This window comes from Ovis canadensis, chromosome 8 (assembly GCF_042477335.2).
Source record: "Ovis canadensis isolate MfBH-ARS-UI-01 breed Bighorn chromosome 8, ARS-UI_OviCan_v2, whole genome shotgun sequence".
NCBI lineage: Eukaryota > Metazoa > Chordata > Mammalia > Artiodactyla > Bovidae > Ovis > Ovis canadensis.
In genome coordinates this window covers 70,110,266-70,130,631 of record NC_091252.1, presented here as the reverse complement: position 1 = coordinate 70,130,631, position 20,366 = coordinate 70,110,266, and the positions used below count along the sequence as shown (strand labels likewise).

General features: G+C 42.4%; 2 protein-coding genes across 2 annotated transcripts in view; one reads left to right on the top strand and one right to left on the bottom strand.

Annotated features, from left to right (window-relative positions):
• Nucleotides 1–4,258: 4,258 nt before the first annotated feature.
• TCF21 (transcription factor 21) lies at nucleotides 4,259–7,601 on the bottom strand. The gene is made up of 2 exons (XM_069598466.1): nucleotides 6,545–7,601; nucleotides 4,259–4,808 (listed from the first exon to the last, which is right to left on the bottom strand). The coding sequence occupies exons 1-2, from the start codon at nucleotides 6,992–6,994 to the stop codon at nucleotides 4,719–4,721; spliced, it is 540 nt and encodes a 179-aa protein (XP_069454567.1). The 5' UTR covers nucleotides 6,995–7,601; the 3' UTR covers nucleotides 4,259–4,718.
• Nucleotides 4,540–20,366, top strand: part of LOC138444648 (uncharacterized) — a 223,798-nt gene continuing 207,971 nt past the window's right edge. Inside the window, exon 1 of the mRNA XM_069597989.1 lies at nucleotides 4,540–4,834. Within this exon, the coding sequence (XP_069454090.1) occupies nucleotides 4,540–4,834 (295 nt within the window). The remainder of the gene's footprint in view (nucleotides 4,835–20,366) is intronic.

Below are 20,366 nucleotides of genomic sequence, written 5' to 3'. Positions count from 1 at the left end.
CAGAACATGCAGACTCTTAAGAAAAAGTAATTCCTATATATTTTATTTCCCTGTGCATTAACGTCCTTTGTCTCTCTAATGAGATAGATCTCCAAACAATGCTTCCCAGAGTGTGGTTTCCGGACCAGCAGCATCAGCCTCTTTGGGGAACTTGCTGCTGCTGCTGCTGCTGCGTCCCTTCAGTCGTGTCCGACTCTGTGCGACCTCATAGACGGCAGCCCACCAGGCTCCACTGTCAATGGGACTCTCCAGGCAAGAACACTGGAGTGGGTTGCCATTTCCTTCTCCAATGTGTGAAAGTGAAAAATGAAAGTGAAAAATGAAAGTGAAGTCGCTCAATCATGTCCGACTCTTTGCGACCCCATGGGCTGCAGCCTACCAGGCTCCTTGTTCGTGGGATTTTCCAGGCAGGAGTACTGGAGTGGGGTGCCATTGCCTTCTCCGTTGGAAACTTGTTAGGAGTAGGAATTCTGGGGCCCATTTCGGACCTCTTGAATCTGGAACTAGGGTGGATGGAATCCAGCTATCTGGTTACAGGAGCTGTTCAGGTGATTCCCATACACATTCCAGGAACCAGGAACTGCTGGCTTAGAAGCCTGTCTGGGCAGTGTTTCCCACTGATCACTACGTCAGCTACTGACCTTGTTTTGTTTACCACTTATCTGTTTAGAGAGAAGTCTCTGATGTGACAGTGTGCAAAGGTGTTGGAAGTACAAGGAGTTACCTGTAAGAATCCACAGAAGCAATCAGAACCAGAGAGAGAGAGAGAGAGAGAGAGAGAGAGAGAGAGAGAGAGAGAGAGAGAGGGAGAAGCAGAAGGGACTTCCCCCATCTTCAGTTCACTTTCAGTATCTGTCTCTTGCTGAGAACTAGCAGACACGCTTATTTGAAGCATTTCATTTTCCTTACAGGCTTCTACAACCTGCTGTGGTTGTTCTCCTGGTTCTTTCTGAAAGTACCTTCTAAGACAGTTATTATAACTAAGAGGTCACAGACAGGACACTCCCTGCCCTCCCACCCCTAACTATCTGACTTGTGGTAAACAGGGTCCCCCAATTCTTTCAGACGCTGTTTGCCTCCTTCATTTTTTAAAATTAATTTTTATTGGAGTATAGTTGTTTTACAATGTTGTATTTGTTTCTACTATACAGCAAAGTGAACCAGCTGTATATATACATATATCCCTCTTATTTGAGTAAAGTTCCCTGTGCTAATAAATCACAAAGACCAGAGCAGAAATAAATGAAATAGAAATGAAGAAAACAATAGTAAAGATCAATGAAAAGATAAAGTTGATAAATCTTTAGGTAGACTCACTAAGAAAAAAAGGGAAAGGACTCAAATCAAAAAAATTAAAAATGAAAGAAAACTTACAGCTGATACTGCAGAAATACGAAGGATGGTAAGAGATTACTATAATTAATTACTAGAGTATATGCCAATAAAATTGACAACGTGGAAGAAATGGACACTTTCTTAGAAAAGTACTTTCAAAACTGAACCAGGAAGAAATAGAAAATATGAACAGACCAATCACAGGTGCTGAAATTGAAACTGTGATTAAAAATCTTCCAACAAACAAAAGTCCAGAACCAGATGGCTTCACAGGCAAATTCTATCAAACAGAAAAGAGTTAACACCTAGCCTTCTCAAACTCTTCAGCTTGCCCCCTTTAAACCCGAGGCCAGCAGCAACAGGCTTCAGAAGAGCACCAGACCCTGGGAAGCAGGGCGTGGTGGGTGGGAGTGCTGATGACCCAGGCAGAAGAGAAAGGCCCCTGGGAAGCAGAGATGTTTAGACTGTGGATGTGTGTGTGTGGAAGGGGGTGGAGCAGTCACGCTGCCCCATGCCAGGGGTAGTGGTAGCCACAACCTGGCCATTCCAGTGTATTTCTTGCTCATTTTAAGAAACAGCCCTTGGGTCCCCAAGTGTGCCCAGGCTCGAAGGCTGAGACCTCTGTGCTCAGCGTTTCCCAGTAGCCAGGCACTAGTGTAGTCCTTCTATTTGTTTGTCCCAGTCCCTATCTTTGCTCTCTGAATTTTTCTGGATGAAATTGGAGAACATTGAGGAGTATGGGTAAAGATGTGTGTGTGTGTGTGTGTGTGTGTATGTGTGTGTGTGTGTGTGTGTGTTTGAGAGAGAGAGAGAATGTAACCTTCAACATTGCACTGAAGAGGTGTTTTGGTTCCTGCAACAAAAAGACCTTGCTTGTGCCTTATAAATACACCCTTTCCAGTACTTTCAGGACGGCTCTAGTATAGGTAGCTCACCCCTAACCACTTAGTACCACTGACCAGCATTTGCCCAGAGTTTTTCCTTTACAAAGCAATCGCAAAAAATAAAAAATATAATTTCATTTGAGCGCCACTGAAGCTCTGTGAGGCAAAAGAGGAAAAGTATGAGTACCGTTATCATTGTCATTATAATCACGTTTATTGCCACTTTTCTAGAGGAGAAAACCAAAGATCTACACCCTTTCAGAGAAAAACTGGACGTAAAACTAGGGTTTAATTAGTGTGTCACAGTGCACAGCTTCAGGCCTCCGGTTGAAAGCACAGGCTGGTGGGAGGCAGGAGGACTTCGTCACAAATTCATTTGCTGTTTGGGCTTGTTATAGAATGAGCAAGCTGACATTTCTCCAGGGGCCGCCTGCGTCGAGAATTTTTTTTTTTTTTAGTGTTCTGTATTTTTTTAATTTTTTAAACTTTGTGTTTTGATATAACTTAATAACAGTGTTCAGTGTTGTGATAGTTTCAGGTGAACAGCTAAGGGGACTCAGCCATACATGTACATGTATCCATTCTCCCCCAAAGCCCCTTCCCCTCAAGGCTGCCACATAACATTGGAGTGCTCAGAATTTTGAATATTCGCTTTGTAAAATCTTCAGTAGGAGCTCGGAAAATTTGCTGAAGTGGAACACAAACAACTGAGTCACTTTGGGACTCATCTCTGACTTGAACTCTGGATCCGCAGGTCAAGAGTCGACTGTGCCTCTGGTAGAAGCAAATGTGGGAAAGGTGGAGATGGTCAGAGCCTAAAATGATCTCTTGAAGGTCTCCTAGAGGGAGAGGGGAAGCGAGGAGGAGGGAAGCCTGATACCCTGAGAGCGCAAGTGACAGGCACGCGGATGAGGAACCACCCGCGTTCCCAGTCCTCGGAGAACGGAGATGCTAACTTGTTAACTCTGTTGGGGAGAGAACGTCCCTCCCGTAGAGCGGTTCCCCAGGTCAAGAGCATCCCCGGCTCCTTCCCCTCTGTGGCCGGGTTGAGGGCTCCACCCCTAAGCGGCCATGGGGGTTGGTTGGAGGTAAGTGCAGGAGCAAGGGAGCTCTTACTCCAGGTACCAAATCGAGCTGAGAAAAGGGCGAAAAAAAATCGAAAAGAAAGAGCAAATGAAGCGGAAGTTTCAAGGCCCTCTGCGAGGAATAACAGTATAAATAACCGAAGACGTCTTGTAAACACTGCGGTCATAACCCCGAACATTAAACAGCCCCGGTGGCATCTGGCTCATCGGCCGCCGCGGGCTGCGCTGGGGCAGCGAGGGAACCGGGTCCCAGGCTCCTCGGACTCGCCTCTGTTTATCTCAACTTAATCTTCCCCAACGAGCTGTTCCGTAGCCTGGAAGATGTTTAAATTAAAACCCAGTTCGCCGGAAGTCGTGGAAAGGCGCTGAATGCACTGGCTAACGTAACAGAAAGGCAGGCATGCGCGTTGTTAGAAGTAATTCATTAATTATTAAGAAAACTATATGATACACGTTGCAGCCCCTTGAAAATCGTAGAACACATTCCAGAGGTATGGCATTTACATTTTTCATCGCTCCCTTTATTGCTTCACTCGTTTGCAGTTGCGTGGGGTTGCCTGGGTTCATGTATGCACCTGGAAGGTTATAGAATGTGGGTTTTACCTTCCTGCTTGTGTTAGCAATTACACTGTGGGATACCTGAAAATCAGATTTTTCTTTTCTCTTGAATTGTGTGGCTGTTCTTAACTTTAATCCTTCCTTTTCTTTGTTTAGTTACAATATTTTTATTTGTCTTAATAGTAATCTGCAAACTTGAGACTCGTTTCTTTTTGAGGTTTCAGTGCAAAATATGATTTGCACCTTCATGGTGGAAATCGTACTTAATCATTTTCTATCTCTCAAATAAGTTTGGATTGAGATTCAAAAGGACCATTTTATTATCGACCTGCTCCCATGGTTCCCCACCTTTCTATTCCAAATATATTTTTCAGAAATCACACCAAACGGCAGGGCTTTAAGCAATATAAAGAAAGATTTATTTTTGGAAGTAGCAAAATTTGTTTGAAAAAAATATATCTTTAAGTGAATTACTTTATAAATGTGACTGTCAAAGTCAGCTATTCTATGATCTACATTTTACAACATATTGTACAACAGATACACATTGATAGGCTCTTATTATCTATTTATATATTTATAATTACATATTGCACTTGGACCAGCAAGGCTCGCAGAGTCATTCACGGTAGAAGTTAATAAAGTTAAATAGATGGGAATCGTTGTAAGTACAGTTGATGTTTCTCTGGTTTGGAAACGAATCTCCTCGTCGCTGTAAAGTGTTCTCGCGGGGTGGGACAGGGAGAGGAGAGCTGCGAGGGGGAAGCAGAGACAGAGAGCGGGGAGGGCAAGGGTCGCCTTCCCCGGGGCCCGCTCCCCCCGGGAGCGCGCCTTTCCCAGACTCGCACCTCCAAGGTCAGGATGCCGTGGTTCCACATAAGCGGCTGGCGGTCACCACTTCTTTCAGGTCACTCTCGGGTTTCCCGGCCACCATAAAGGGCCACGTCTGCAGGAGAGAAGAGGGTGGAGGAGGTAAGTGGCCGTGGAGGAGGGGTGGGAGGAGGCCGGAGCCGGAGACCAGAGTAAAGGGCGCGGGTGGCGGCGGGCGGTAAGTTGGAGAGGCCCGTTATCTCTGCAATTCACTCTGTGACCTAAGGCGCCCTGTGACTGGATAAACCAGAAAGCTGCCCTGGCGCCAAGTCACAGCTCGAGGTGGTAGAGCAAAGAGGGGCTCACACTAGGTTCGAAGTGAAAACCCAAGAGAAAAAGCACAGCCCGGCGGCAGATGCCGCGGTGAGACTTGAGCAGGGAAGCCGAGAAGGATCTCGAACCGCTGGGCATCGGGTTCAAGGTGAAGCGTCCTTCTGGCCCTGGTCAGGCTCTTCTGAGGCCCTGGTCAGGCTCCCAGCCCTCTCGCTTTCACCCCCAGGGATTTCACTACTTCTAACTTTCATTCCATCACAAAGGCGGGCTTTTCATCACCGTTTCGAAATTAATCACCAGCTCTTAAAAACAAATAATGTTAATAAAAGAATATACCGGCGAATTTTCAGACTGTTCCTACAGGGCTGAGCAAACACAGCTTTCTCTTCCCTTCTTCCTGATGTTTATAATAAAGCTCACTTAAGGTTTCTTAATCAGGGATGAAGGCAGCAACAGCTGTAAATGAAGGCACTGCTTTCATTTTAGGTCCAGATTTTTAAAAGCTATTTACTCACTTAAGAAAACTTGACTCTTAATGAAAGGAAAAACACTTTCTATAGCAAAATATGGTTTTGCAACCCCCTGCCACCCACCCCCTCCACCATTCCTGAAACCAGTTCAGAGAGACCACTCAAACCTTCAAACCTGTCTCCCTAGTGCTGACTGATAAGAAGACTTTTGAGAGGAAAACGTCTCCTTCTTATCATATATAAACAAAGGTGCTAGTTAGTTTTTGTTTTCTTTAGAGCCTGGAACCCTTAAAATTAAATCAAATGCAAAGAGGGAATTAAAATATATTTCTTAAACAGTAAAATGCCTTTGAGAAAAATATTAGGTTCAATGAGCATTACTTATTAAGATAAAAATAACATGTTCTTAAATTTTGAAGGAGAGTGACCTATTTTAATATTATTTATTACATTACCAGTCGTGAGAATGTACTGATTATGCTGATATTTGCTAAAATGTCTGGGATTCAAAAGTGTTAATCCATCGACAGGAGTGCAGAATATTTAAATAGTTGAGGACTTAGGTGACAGTTATGGGGGCACGATGTGTTCATATGTAAAGTTCTACGTATGGAAAACTTCGGGAAAGAAACAGAGTGGGATGTTTTTATTTACAAGAAGTAGAGGAGGAGGAAGATCAAGTTCTACTCTTTGGCTAAAGGAAGTATAAAAGGATTACTAAAATGCCTCCTTAGCGCGTAGCATCTCCTCGGTGTCCTCTGTCCGGCACCAGCCCTCAAGGCACTGAGTGCGGGGGATCCCTCCTCTTTGCCAGCTCAACGTGCTTGCAAACTCTTAATTGGGCTGCCATGTCAAACACTCGCAGAAATCACCGCGTTCCGCAGCTTGGAAGGCAGAGAATGAGGATCCTGTGGGGATCGCCCGCAGGGTCCCCTAGAGGCACTGGCTGGCGGTGACCAAGATGCGCGGGTCCCAGCCCGGCGCGCACCCTCATACGGGGGACCCACTGGGGGCGCGCTGTGGCCGGAGTGCGGGAGGCGAGAGGCCGCCACCACACCCGAAAACTTACCAGGTTGACCGGGTGAATATAACCGTTCTCGTACTTGTCGTTGGCCAGGATCTGCCTCAAGTGGGCGATGTAGCTGGACGCCAGCCTGAGCGTGTCCAGCTTGGAGAGTTTGGTGTCCGGGGGCACCCAGGGCAGGGTGGTCTTGAGCCTGGAGAAGGCCTTGCTCAGCACCCGCATCCGGGCTCGCTCGCGCGCGTTGGCCGCATTGCGTTGAACCTGTTTCCCCTCCTGGCTGACACCGCTCAAGGGGCTCTTCTTGGTGGGTGCCTTCCTCCTCTTGCCCAGGCCGCCGCGGCCCTTCTGGGGAGACCCGGCCTCGCAGTTGGAGCTCTCCTCGGTGCTCTCGTTGGAAGTCACAAACTCCTTGTTCGAGTCCATTTTCAGCCCGTCGCAGTCCAGCATCTCCACCTCTTGAAGATCCTCCACATCGCTCAGGGAGCCGGTGGACATGTTTGCGGGAGAGGATGAGAGAGAGAGGGAAGGGAGAGAGGAGAGAGGGAAGAGGAGAGAGAGACCTCGAAACCAGTGAGCCCCCGAATGTGGAGTGTGAGGCGGCCACCTCGGTTGGGGAGCCGGGAGGTGGGGGGTCTGGTTGGGTCTCACACCCCTCTCCCCTTCGCAGAGTCGGGAGAAGAAGCCGCGAGGGCTTCTGCGGGCAGGAAACCGACGCGCTGTTTCCCCACCCCCGGAGTCGTGGCCGGAGAGGATTGTGAGAGAGCGCGGAGGAATTCGGTGGACACTAGGAATTTATCTGGGGAATAGAGAGGCGGATCCTTGCCGCCCAGGGGAGGGGCCTGCCAGGCCCCAGCAAAGGCTTAGACCCCTTTCACAACCCGAGGGAAACTCACGCACGGCCCCTGATTTCCAACTTGTAATGGAAACCAACTCCACCGCAGGACGCGAATGCCAGTCACCTTCTCCCACTTTGGGATGAACCAGGGAGCAGCGGGGCCCACCCAAGCTCCTTTCCCGGGGCCCATCTCTTAAGGCCGGCTTTCCTTCTTAAGAGGTCATAGCTGACTCTGTCTGAGAACTTTAGGAAAACGACCACATCTCTGCTTTTTCTGGGCCTTAAGCCCACAGATCTCATCCCCCGGCTCCCCACTTCCTCACAGAAAACACCAGTGAAAATTTAGACACAGATCCACCACCTCCTGCCAACTCTATAAGACTGTGGCTTTTCCAAGATATCTTCTCACCTTAACTGCGATGAATTAAGACAGTAAGTGCTTTATAGGATCTTTAGGGCGATGACAGAAAGTACCAAAAAATCCACTTGCCCCTGGTCGCTTTAAAGATATCAAGGAATTGGCCGTGTGTACACACCAGACATAATCATTGCACACCCACACACAACACACACATTTAAGCTGGCGTGGGGGGGAAATGAGATAGAGTAACATGGATTTGTGGAAAGCATTTTGTTAGTTGATAATTTTTTTTAATGAAATTAAAACTTTCCCCTAAATTTCTTTCTAGAGATTCATTTAATATTGTCTTAAAATGTTAGTTGCCTCAAGTACCACCTGGTCCCCGACTTCTGCTTTCTTCCCTCCCTGTGCTGCCTTCTTTTGGCTACCGGGGTTCTGCTTGTAAAGCTGACATTACAAAACATTGAGCAATATTATCCAGTTCAGAAAGATTTTTTTTTTTTCCACCCCTAACTCCAGCCCCAACCATCTTTCCTGGAGAAGAAGAAAATTCAAGGAGTAAGTAGAAAAGCAAGGGGACCAGAAATCAAGGGATTGAACGACATCGATGAAATGAAACCAGAGATACAGAAGGCATGGATCTCTCTTACTAGTTCTTCTCCAGGTTTTCTTTCCCTGGAATTAGGCACTGAGGTTGAGGGGGCTGGAGCAGAATGTAAGAGCGGATTCTGAGCTTTTGGCTGGGAATCTGTACCCCTCTCTTAAACTGAGATACCCTATCTCTAATCCTGGGCTCAGCTGGGAATTCACTAACCTCTAACGTTTTGTTTTGTTAGCAAGGTCTTGTTTGCTTTCCCCCTATGCTGTAAACTAAACAGATTGTCAGCAAATCAGTCTTTATTAATGAATTAGGGAGACCCCCCCCATAATATCTTTGCCCAGGATCCAAAATTTGTTAATCACCAGTGTAGAGATTTATGAGCTCTCTTATTTTCTGTTGTTTGTGCAGGTGGAGATTTAAATGACCATATCCACTACCAAGATTTATTACGAGAGTGATTGATGTTATAAACTAGGAAAAGGACTCTTCCCACAGCAGAGATGATAGAAATATCAAGTTGAAGTTGCCTTTGTCTTCATGCACAAATGACCCAGCCCTACAACACAGAAAGTATAATAATTTAATCTGAGATCTAAAACAGCATTAAGAGAACACCCAACGGGCCTGTTAAATGTTTCCCCTCTGATTCCCAAATTAGATTTCTTTGATTTACCCTCCTTTTTCTCAGTCTTGGTAAGACATGAAAGTTAAAGTTATTTTTAGACTAAAAGAGCTATGTTACATGGGCATTGACCAATACTTTGTGAAACATGTGTATATGTGTGTGTAGATACTGAGATATATGCAAAATAACCACAGATTATTTATTTGGGCTCTGGAATGGGATGATAATTAGGAATCAGAACTATGGACTTACCACATAGAAGGCTAGCAAGCTCAGAAGATTTTACTTGGAGTCCTTTTCTTACTGGAGGAAGAGGGTCTGGTTTTCTGCTTCACTTCAGCTGGTAAACTACTGAGACTGTTTGTGGGATAATAACAATCATAGTGATACATACAACTGAATAGATTTCCGCTGTCTGATTTTCTAAGTCTTAAAGTGTGCAATAAATATCAATTTCTTAAAAATAGCAATTTCTAGAAAGGATCAAAATAGCTTTATGCCACAAACTGAGTTTATGTGTGTGTGTTTATGTGTGCGTATGTATGCACACGCCTAGTAATTAGTATTTTTTTTTTAGATAAGTAAGAATTAAGTCCAATTATCCCACAGTGACACATTTAGACTGGGAAGGATGAGTGGATTGATAATGAACTTGGGGTATTTGTAAAAACTCTCTAAGTGATAGCTACCAGTTTGGGAGCAAGCTATGAAGAAGGCTGTTATTTAGGTACCTTGAGGTGCCGTCTTGAAGACAATAGATTAATATGAATAATACCTCTTCCCCTTGACATTTTGTGTCTACCCTGCTAATAAACACTTAGGGACAGGTGGGTTAGGGGAATGACTTATTGTTGGATTCTACCAAGAAAATCAGTTAAGCTGTAACTTAAACTGTGCCAGATTCTCCCAAAATATAAACTATAATTCTGTGAGAAGAGAAGCATTTTTGAGAAACTGTATTAACTCTTTCAATAACAAGAGAAGTCTTTTCAACATAAAGTTTTGAAGAGCTAAAGAGAAAACCAGTGATTTGAGAACATGAGGTAGTTAACTAAAAGTTCTTACCTTACTTTTAAGAGAGAATTTATGTCCGCAAAGACATCTGGCCAATTTGTTGCACACTTCTAACAATTTGTTCTGCAAGAAAGGCTATCTTTGAAAGATTTCAATGCTAAGGAAAATTTATCTCTAAAAGTAGTAAAATGAAGATTAGACATGGAATGTATCCTTGAACGTAAATCCTGGTTTATCAACTGATAAATTTTCAGGAAGTTCAAATTTGATTCAGTCTCACTTGGATGGGATAATTTGCTTCCTTTTTTTTATGAGAGGAAAAACATCAAGGCTTCTTTTGAACTGACTTCATCTACCATCACATTCTCTTTCCCAGGGGAGTAGAAAAATATGTCTTTAAATTTGAATTTTAATCCTTTTCTCATACTCCCTACTGTTTGTCCAAGAGACATACAGGCTGGCAAATTGGCAAAGGTGCCAGTTTTCTCTTTGTTTCTTCACTGATAATTAACACCTCCAGGTGTGTTATTTTCTTTGTTTGATGGTAACCACCACCAGTTCAACTATATGCTGACTTTGCATGCAAATTGACACCTCTTTCTCCATTGACCATCATTACCACTGTATCTTGTGCCATTGATTGATTACTTTCCATCTTCAGCTTATAAGACTATTGGAATTTGACTCTACTTTATTAAATTTTAACTTATTTTGTTAAGTGAGCATTATCTCCCCTTACTCGTTCTGAATTTATAATTTATAATTTGATGCTGGCCTGTTATATTTTGGCAGCCAAAGTGCCTGCAGCAGTGAGTGAGACTGGTGGCTATGGAGGACATCAGTGATGGTGATGCTATTATCTTTACCTGGCATCGTTTAAAAAAAAATTTTAGTTTATTGAAGGATAGTTAATTTATAGTGTTATGTTAATTTCTACTGTACAGCAAAGTGGTTCAGTTATACATATACTGTATATACATTCTTTTTCATATTTTTTCCTACCTAGCAATGTTTATGATCAGTATTCATAAGTTCTCTTGGTGTTCACCTTACCCTCCCCCTCCTTTTCACATTTAATTCGATGAATTGTATATCCAGTGCTATAGCACTAAAATTTAAAGCTGGAAAACAACAACAGTAAAGTCCAAAGAAAGACTCATCCTGTATCTAATATTCCATGTGCTCCATAATGTAACTCTGAGAGCAACCAAGACTGAGCACGTGAAGAACAGTCTACCATAAGGAGCAAGTGAGCTGAAGGAAACGTAGATAGTGAGAGGTAAAATTCTCACAAATCAAGTTTATTGTCCTCCTAAGTTGTCTTCTTCTGCTGCTGCTGCTAAGTCGCTTCAGTCGTGTCCGACTCTGTGCGACCCCATAGACGGCAGCCCACCAGGCTCCACAGTCCCTGGGATTCTCCAGGCAAGAACACTGGAGTGGGTTGCCATTTAAGGCTGACTTATTTGATTAGACCTGCTCAGTATTAGGAAAGAAGAGAGGGAAACCTGAGCAACTCTCCTATCAGGTGCCATACGAGGTTCTTAACCTCCATTCTCCCATTTTATCAACAGAATCTCTCCTTTCTGTTGTCATCATGAAAGGAAGAACTGCTCTCTGAAATGAAAATCTTTTTTTAAGTTACATTTGAAGTGTAGTTGATTTGCAATATTTCAGGTATACAATAAAGTGATTCAGTTATATATTCTTTTCCAGATTATTTCATTAAAGTTTATTGTTTGTGTGTGTGTTAGTCACGCAGTCATGTCTGACTCTTTGTGACCTCATGGACTGTAGCCCACCAGGATCCTCTGTCCATGGGATTCTCCAGGCAAGAATATTAAAGTGAGTAGCCATTCCCTTATCCAGGGGATCTTTCCGACCCAGGGGATCAAACCCAGATCTCCTGCATTGCAGGCGAATTCTTTACTATCTGAGCCACCAGGGAAGTCCATTAAAGGTTATTATCAGATATTAAATATGAACCCTGTGCTATACAGTGGGTTCTTGTTGTTTATCTACTTTATATGCGGTACTGTGTATCTGTTAATCCCCAGTTCTCAATTTATCTCTCCCCTGCTTTCCCCTTTGGTAACCATAAGTTTGTCTAGTATATCTGTGAATCTGTGAAATGGAAATCCTAATAGAAGTGTGTGGCAGAGACTTTCCACAAATAACAGTGAAGTTTTAGAAAAACCTGCTTGAGTGATGTCTTCATATAAAGCCTGAGCAAAACCTCCCAAGTTTTCCTAAAAGAAATAAATCTTAAGTATTATATGAATGATACCCATAAAGCATTACATGGTTTTTTCTTTGCGGGGGTAGTTGCTTCACCACATCATGCTAGTTTCTGCTGTACAACAAAGTGAATATACATATGTGTATGCACATATGCCCTCTCTTTTGGATTAATACGGTTTATCGATGGTGATAAAACAAAGAGGCCAACTCACTGTCAGCCCCCTGCCTGTCAGATTAGGAGAATATGGGCATTACAATCAAACCTTCCTTCTGGTGGTTATCTGTGTGTAATTACATCCTGTGGCAGGTACTTTTAACCTTGAGGAGCCAAGAGTCATGAGTCACATAGTTTAGCTCCTTGGACCATCAAAAAAGTACTCAGAGTTTGACTCTTGACCTCATGAGCATAAAATATTTCCAGGTAGTGTAGAATTTTAAAACAGAGCCCCAAACGAATAGCCTTTTAGAACTGGAAGGGACTAAGAACCCAGGAGGCCCTCCATGGTCATGAATTCTGTGCAGGCTCACATAAGTGGCCAGCCACAGCCTTGCCACTTGCACTTGCAACCTGATTTACCTTGTAATGCTCCTCTACTCAGAAATATTGCTTTGAATTACTTTTCTTATTTGAATAATAGGAAATGAGTGAAAAACTTATATTTTGTTATCCAGTATTTCGTAATAATAATCTATCGCAATTGAAGCCTGTCCTATACAAAATGAGATAGATTTGAGCCATCCTTGGGTATAATGGTTTGATTTCTGTCTAACGGGTTAAAGTAATGTAAGTTCCAAAGTGACCTTGTTAAAATAAATCTCAGTTTACCATGGGAACCTGATGGGCTGCCCAAGGGCCACTTATTCAAGGAGCTCATCCTTAAATCTGCCCTCTTCTCCCTATCTCCCCTGCTAAACACTTGTTCAGATCACGAAAGTCTTTTACTAAGATGACTGCAGAAGTCTTCTAGGGGATCCTTTTGCCTCCATTCTCACCTTTCTAAAATCTTCTAACAGATTGATTCAAGTCATTCCTTTTCCCAAATCCCTCAAAACTTCACATTGTGTTTAATATAAAATTCAAGTTCCTCATCATGGCTTACATGACTCTACTTTGCTCACCACCCTCCAACCACATTGCTCATTCCTCTGTCTCTCAAAAACAGTGGGTTGTTGCCACCCCAGGTGCCTCATCCTTTCACCTGTCTGTCTGTAGGCTCCTCCCTGGCTCTCTGGATGGTGGAATGCTTACTTTTCAGGTCTAAGCTCAAAGTCATCTTCCTGAGTATCTACTCTGAATATTTCTGTCCCATCATCAATATTTTATTTATTGATGATAACTAATAGTAGCCAACATTGACTAAATGTTTATTATAAACCAGGCATTGTTTTAAGTACTTTCCAGATGAACTCAGTTCTAATAGCAACCTTATGATATAGCAACCTTAGAGATGAGAAATCAGAGGCACAGGGAGATTAATAAATGTGTTTAATTCATGAAGTTGGGGATCTAGTTGGCTTCTGCTATGTAATAATCCTTATTGGTGACTTAAGTTTGTGTCATTTCTCTTGGTTCCATGAGTTGACTGGGCTCAGCTGGTTGGTCCTCACTTGGCATCTCTCAGTCAGAAGGTTTCTGGAGTCCTCTGAAGGCTTCATTAGGCTGAATGTTCAAGATGACTTCACTCACACACTGGGATGGCTACATCAGCCAGGGTCTGGCCAGGCATCTCTCTCCAGGCAGCCTCTCCACGTGGCTTCCTCAGCCTGGCAGTCTCAGGCAGTTGAGCTTTTTACATGGTAGTTAACTCCTTTCTGGGTGAGCAGAAAGTGAGTCTCCTTTCTGTAAGACTCAGGTGGAAGCTGAAGGCCTTCTTATGACCTCAACTTAAAAGTTACACAGCATCATTTCAGCCTCTTTCTGTGGGTCAAAAGTAAGTCATGGAGCCTGCCCAGATTCAAGGGAAAGGTCTATAAATGAGGAGAGGTGGTTCAGTGTGTGTGTGTGTAGGGGAGTGGGGATCATTCTTGGAGGCTGGCCATTATAGGGCATAAATGGCAAAATCTGGATATAAACAGGACAAATCTGAGTCTAGAACCCTCACTTTAAATTATTGTTACTGTCTTGAAATTATTGTGTTGGTTATTTTCTCTCATCAGTGTAATGAAAGTGTCCTCCTCCATTACTGTAATGAAAGTTTCATGAGTTCAGGGACTTTGTGTGCGTGGCTTAGTTGTGTGCTCAGAGCCTAGTGCAGGGCTAACACAAAATCTGTACTTAAAAGATAGTTGTTGAATACACGGGTGGATGTTAGGCCATAGCATGTGGAAAGCACACCGTGAACTGTAAGTTATGCACATTATTTAGAGGACTAAACACAAGTTCAGTATACAGTGTCTCAGACACATCACACTCTGCTTCTCTCTTTCTTATAGTGCAGACCTTGGCAGGCGGTCCAGGGTGAGTGGTTGACTCTGCTTCGTGAAGATACCCAGGTTTCTTCGGTCTTATTACTCTGTCATCCTTTGGGAGGATGACTTCAGATACATAGGTGAAGTCAACTTACTCTCACCAGCCCTCGGGAAGGAGGGAAAAGAGGGTGGGGGGCAAGCAGGTTCCAGGGTGGGGGGCAAGCAGGTTCCTTATAATAATCGGAGCTGGAAGTTATGCATATCATTTCTGCTCCCATTCTATTAGCCTCTTTAGCTGCAAGGAAAGTTTGGAAATATAGTGTCTGAATATGTTCTGCTAAACTCAGAGCTGAGGGGACCCATTGGTGGAAAGAAAGGGAGTCAGTTTAGTTTCTGCCAGTATATTTGTAGCATAAAGGGTCAAATTAACTGTAGCTAGGATAAAATTTTTTATTTGATTCTGATAGAAAAGGCAGATCATAAGTTCTTTATGAATTTTATAATTTGTTCTAAGTACCAGTGGACTTCACTTATTTGGAGCTTAGAATTAGTTGAAAAATATTTAACAACCTACTTCTGATTATGCATCTGAGAACACTCATTCAGCCTTTCCAGTGAGCCATTCCAGCTAATGCTGTGATTAACTTACTCTTATGAAATGGCTTGTTAGAGTTACCATATTTGAGAAATGATCAATAAAAATGTGTAGGTTGTTAAGGCTGTTATGACTACTGGCCCTAACTGAAAGCTTCTCTGTTGCCTGTTTAATTTCTATCAATCTGATCATACAGCAGGTAAATTTATATGGGTTTAGAGCAAGTAGAAAACTTTAAAAAATTTATTCACTTTTCTGACATATTTTAAGGCTTTCTAATAGTTTATTATCTTAGTCAGGAAAATACCATAGACTGGTGACTTCAACAACAAGCATTTATTTCTTACTGTTCTGGATGCTAGAAATAGGAGATCAGGGACCGGCACGGTTTTTTTTAGTGGGAATTTGCCTCCTGGCTTGCAGATGGTCACCTTCTTGCTCTGTCCTCACATGATTTCCCTTCTGAGTACTTTTGAGTAAAGAGAAAAATAGAAAGGTGTCTTCCTCATCTTCATAAGGCCAGCAATGCTATCAGACACTACCTTTACGACCTCACTTAACCTTAACTGCCTCCCCAAAGCCCTATCTCTAAATACAGTTACATTGGAGGTTAGGGTTTTGACATGAATTTGGAGGCAGAAAGGACACAAATCAATCCCTGGCATTTGTCTTTGGAAATTTTTTCCTTATTTATTATTATTTCCAGCTTTCAATACAGTCAGGATATGCCTAGAACTGTCATCTGAGGGTTTACTGTGTTCCAATGTTGTTATTTCAACCACAATGACAACAATAAGAACAACAGACCTCGGACTTTGTCTTGGTTTCCTTTTCTGAGGGATCATTAGGATGAAGAGCTTTAAATCCAGATTCATGGTCTATGACGAGGAGGGTCATCTGATACTCATTCTTAAAATCTGAAGAGGGCAATCTGCCTAGAGAAAGGAGGACCATTCTTTAGTTAGAAGCATTAAATCAATTCTAAAGAGCCCATCAGTAGACGAATTTAGGAATTCTCCATCCCGTGCATTTGAGTTTTCCACACAGTTCCCACACAGAAATAGACATAGGTTAGATCAATTCAGTAATAAAATTTGATAAATGTCTTTTTGGGGATTACTCTATAGACAAAACAAACAGTTGATTGACTGTACTGGGGTCTTTTTAACTGGTCACTCTGACATATTTCAGATAAAACCAGTATTATTTTCAGCTAAAATTTTAGGCAAATGATAAACTGCCCCTCACATGAACTATTACGTTCTTTCCCTTTTACCTCAATTGAGGAACTGACCACACTGAGATAATCTACCCAGGAAGGGTAGAGTATAACACTTCTCAAATGAATCTAGGCAGAAGGGTGAACTAAATGCTGGATGGATAATGTAATGCTCACATCCTATTAAATTATAAAATGTGGATGTTCTTAATAGAATTATGATTTTTGTTCTTATGTTTTTCTCTTAAATTATTGTGGCAAGTAGGACACTAAGGGACTGGGTCTAAGTTCTGCTTTTACAACCAGTTTGTTGTGTGAACTTGGACAAGTCCTTTCATTTAACTTTGCTGGGTCTCAGAGCCCTCCTGTTTAATCTGATAACAGCAGACTTGCGTCCTAGAATGTTTAGGGTGTGTTTGTAGAGATGATACATGTAAAATGACTTAGTTTAGTGCTTAACATGGCTTCCTTGGTAGCTCAGCTGGTAAAGAATTTGCCTGCAATGCAGGAGACCCTTCTTCGATTCTTGGGTTGGGAAGATCCTCTAGAGAAGGGATAGACTACCCACTCCAGTACTCTTGGGCTTCCCTGCTGGCTCAGCTGGTAAAGAATCCGCCTGCAACATGGGAGACCTGGGTTTGATCCCTGGGTTGGGAAGATCCCTTGGAGTAGGAAATGCCAACCCTCTCCGGTATCCTTGCCTGGAGAATTCCCATGGATGAGGAGCCTGGTGGGCTACAGTCCATGGGGTCGCAAACAGCTGGACACAACTGAGTGACTAAGCACAGCACAGCACAGCACAGCACAGCACAGTGCTTAGGATGTGGCAAACACAGACAGTGGTTGTTGTGATGATGAAGGTTGTTGCTATGACAGGTACTTTTATGGCCCTCTTCAATAATTGCATTTCACTTCCTCCCACACATTCTCACTTTAGGCTAGGGGTAAGATTATAAAGTGAAGAGGAGCTAAAAAGCCTCTTGATGAAAGTGAAAGAGGAGAGTGAAAAAGTTGGCTTAAAGCTCAACATTCAGAAAATGAAGATCATGGCATCTGGTCCCATCACTTCATGGCAAATAGGTGGGGAAACAGTGGAAACAGTGTCAGACTTTATTTGGGCTCCAAAATCACTGCAGATGGTGACTGCAGCCGTGAAATTAAAAGATGTTTACTCCTTGGAAGAAAAGTTATGACCAACCTAGGTAGGATATTGAAAATCAGAGACATTACTTTGCTGACTAAGGTCCGTCTAGTCAAGCCTATGGTTTTTCCAGTGCTCATGTATGGATGTGAGAGTTGGATTGTGAAGAAAGCTGAGTGCTGAAGAACTGATGCTTTTGAGCTGTGGTGTTGGAGAAGACTCTTGAGAGTCCCTTGGACTGCAAGGAGATCCAACCAGTCCATTCTGAAGGAGATCAGCCCTGGGTGTTCTTTGGAGGGAATGATGCTAAAGCTGAAACTCCAGTACTTTGGCCACCTCATGGGAAGAGTTGACTCACTGGAAAAGACTCTGATGCTGGGAGGGATTGAGGGCAGGAGGAGAAGGGGACGACCGAGGATGAGATGGCTGGATGGCATCATGGACTTGATGGACGTGAGTCTGAGTGAACTCCAGGAGTTGGTGATGTACAGGGAGGCCTGGCATGCTGCGATTCATAGGGTTGCAAAGAGTTGGATATGACTGAGTGACTGAACTGAACTGAAGATTATAAAGGATATGGCTTTCAACAGCAATGTCAACAAAGAAATCAGTTTCAAGACTTTCCTGGTGATCCAGTGGTTAAGACTCTGAATTCCCAGTGCAGGAGGTCTGGGTTCAATCCCTGGTCAGGGAGCTAGATCCCGCGTGCTGCATTATGATAAAAATAAATAAATTTAAAAATATGAAAAACAATTGACCTTGGCAGAAATTGCTTTCTAACAACTAAGCCCTGAAAACATGGGGGAGGACAGGAGTAATTTCAATATCTAGAATTCTGTCCTGAAAAACAGCTTATGATGGCAGTCACAAAATTAAAAATCTATTCAGTATTAAGCTATAACTACTATAAGTTTTTCCCTTCACTTTCTGGTGATTTAAATGTGTTTTTTTTTTATTAGAAATCATTCTTCTTTTCCCCCAAAATTATATTTTTGAAGTCTAGACTGTGGTAGAATAAAGATATATCATGTTTTGTAAAGGCCTCATAGTAAGTTACTGATATCACTAAGTTTGACTCTAGAGGTAAAAATCATAAATTTCTTTATCATTCAAGTAGCTGTATTTTTAATTTAAAAAGCTATTGCCAAAGATTTATAGACACATTAATAGCTGAAACTACAAGCATTTGGCCACCTGATGTGAAGAACTAACTCATTGGGAAAGACCCTGAGGCTGGGAAAGATTGAAGGCGGGAGAGGGGAGGGGAAGATAAAGGATGAGATGCTTGGATGACATCACCCACTTGATGGACATTGGTTTGAGTAAGCTCCAAGAGTTAGTGATGGACAGGGAATCCTGATGTGCTGCAGTCCATGGAGTTGAAAAGAGTCAGACATGACTGAGTGACTGAACTGAACTGAACAGACACATTTATATTTATATATAATAGTCCTATTTATTTGGGATATTTATTTTAAATTTGATGCTGGGTTATCATCTCTTTTGACTTTTTGTGATTTTAAAAAGTGATGGAATTTCATTAATAAATGACATTTTTTGGCCTCTATATGGACCCAATTTTAAATAATTGCTTGCATTTCTTGAAAAGAAAATAGACTATTCATAATGAAGACAATCTGCTGCCTATACATTGGCAATGCTGTTACCAACTTTGAAAACTAGATTTCAGTTTAAAAAAAAATTGTTCCAACTGAAAACCAGAAGGTCACATCTTATAATTGTGGCCTCCAACTTCATTCTTTTAAAGATTTTTTTTGATGTGGACCACTTTTTAAGTCTTTATATTTGGTCCAGTATTTATGTTCAGTTGCTTAGTTGTGTCTGACTCTACAACCCCATAGACTATACCCTGCTGGGCTCTTCTGTGAATGAGATTTTCCAGGCAAGAATAGTGGAGTGGGTTTCCATTTCCTCCTCCAGGGGATCTTCCTGACCCAGGGATCAAACCTGTGTCTCCTGCGGCTTCTGCATTGCAGGTGAATTATTTGCCACTAGCGCCACCTGGGAAGCCCCTCTGTTCTATGTTTTGACTTTTCGGTTGCGAAGCATGTGAGATCCTAGCTCCCCAACCATGGATTGAACCTATACCCCCTTCTCTGGAAAGCGAAGTCTCAACCACTGGTCCACCAAGGAAGTCCCTCTAATTTCATTCTTATTAAGAAAGGCCAATAACCCTTGTCTACTGACTTAATGACTAAAGAATGAACTTAGGGATTTTAAAGGACAAGACTTGCATTAATTTGCTATGGCTGCTGTAAGAAGTTACCACACAATTGGGTGGCTTAAGGCAACAGAAATGTACGCTCTCACAGTTATCAAGACCAGAAGTTCAAAATAAAGGTGTACACAGCGTCGTGCTTTCTCTAAAGATTTTAGAGAAGAGTCCTTCATTGCTTCTTTCTGCTTCTGGTGGCCATATTATTATGGGTTCATCAGTGAAATATGAGAACTGATTAGATCTTAAATAGCAATTTATACTAACATAGAAATCCACTGGATCAGTGGGAGTAATGCTAATGAGTGACCTCCCTGAGGGATTTTCTAGGTGAGCTATTATTTTAGTAGCTAAATTTAGTGCACTAAATTATTTAATGATAGTTCAGAGGTATATGTGTGTTAAAATAAAACATAATGGCATATAAAAATAATAAAACACATTGGCATATAAAGACAATAAACCACATTGGCATATAAAAAAACTCACATTGTATTAGACTTCCACTTTTTATACTAGCTGTGGTATTGACACGTACCGTGAAACTAGTTAAAAGAATAATGTTGTCATAAAGCCCCTGTAGATATTCTTAT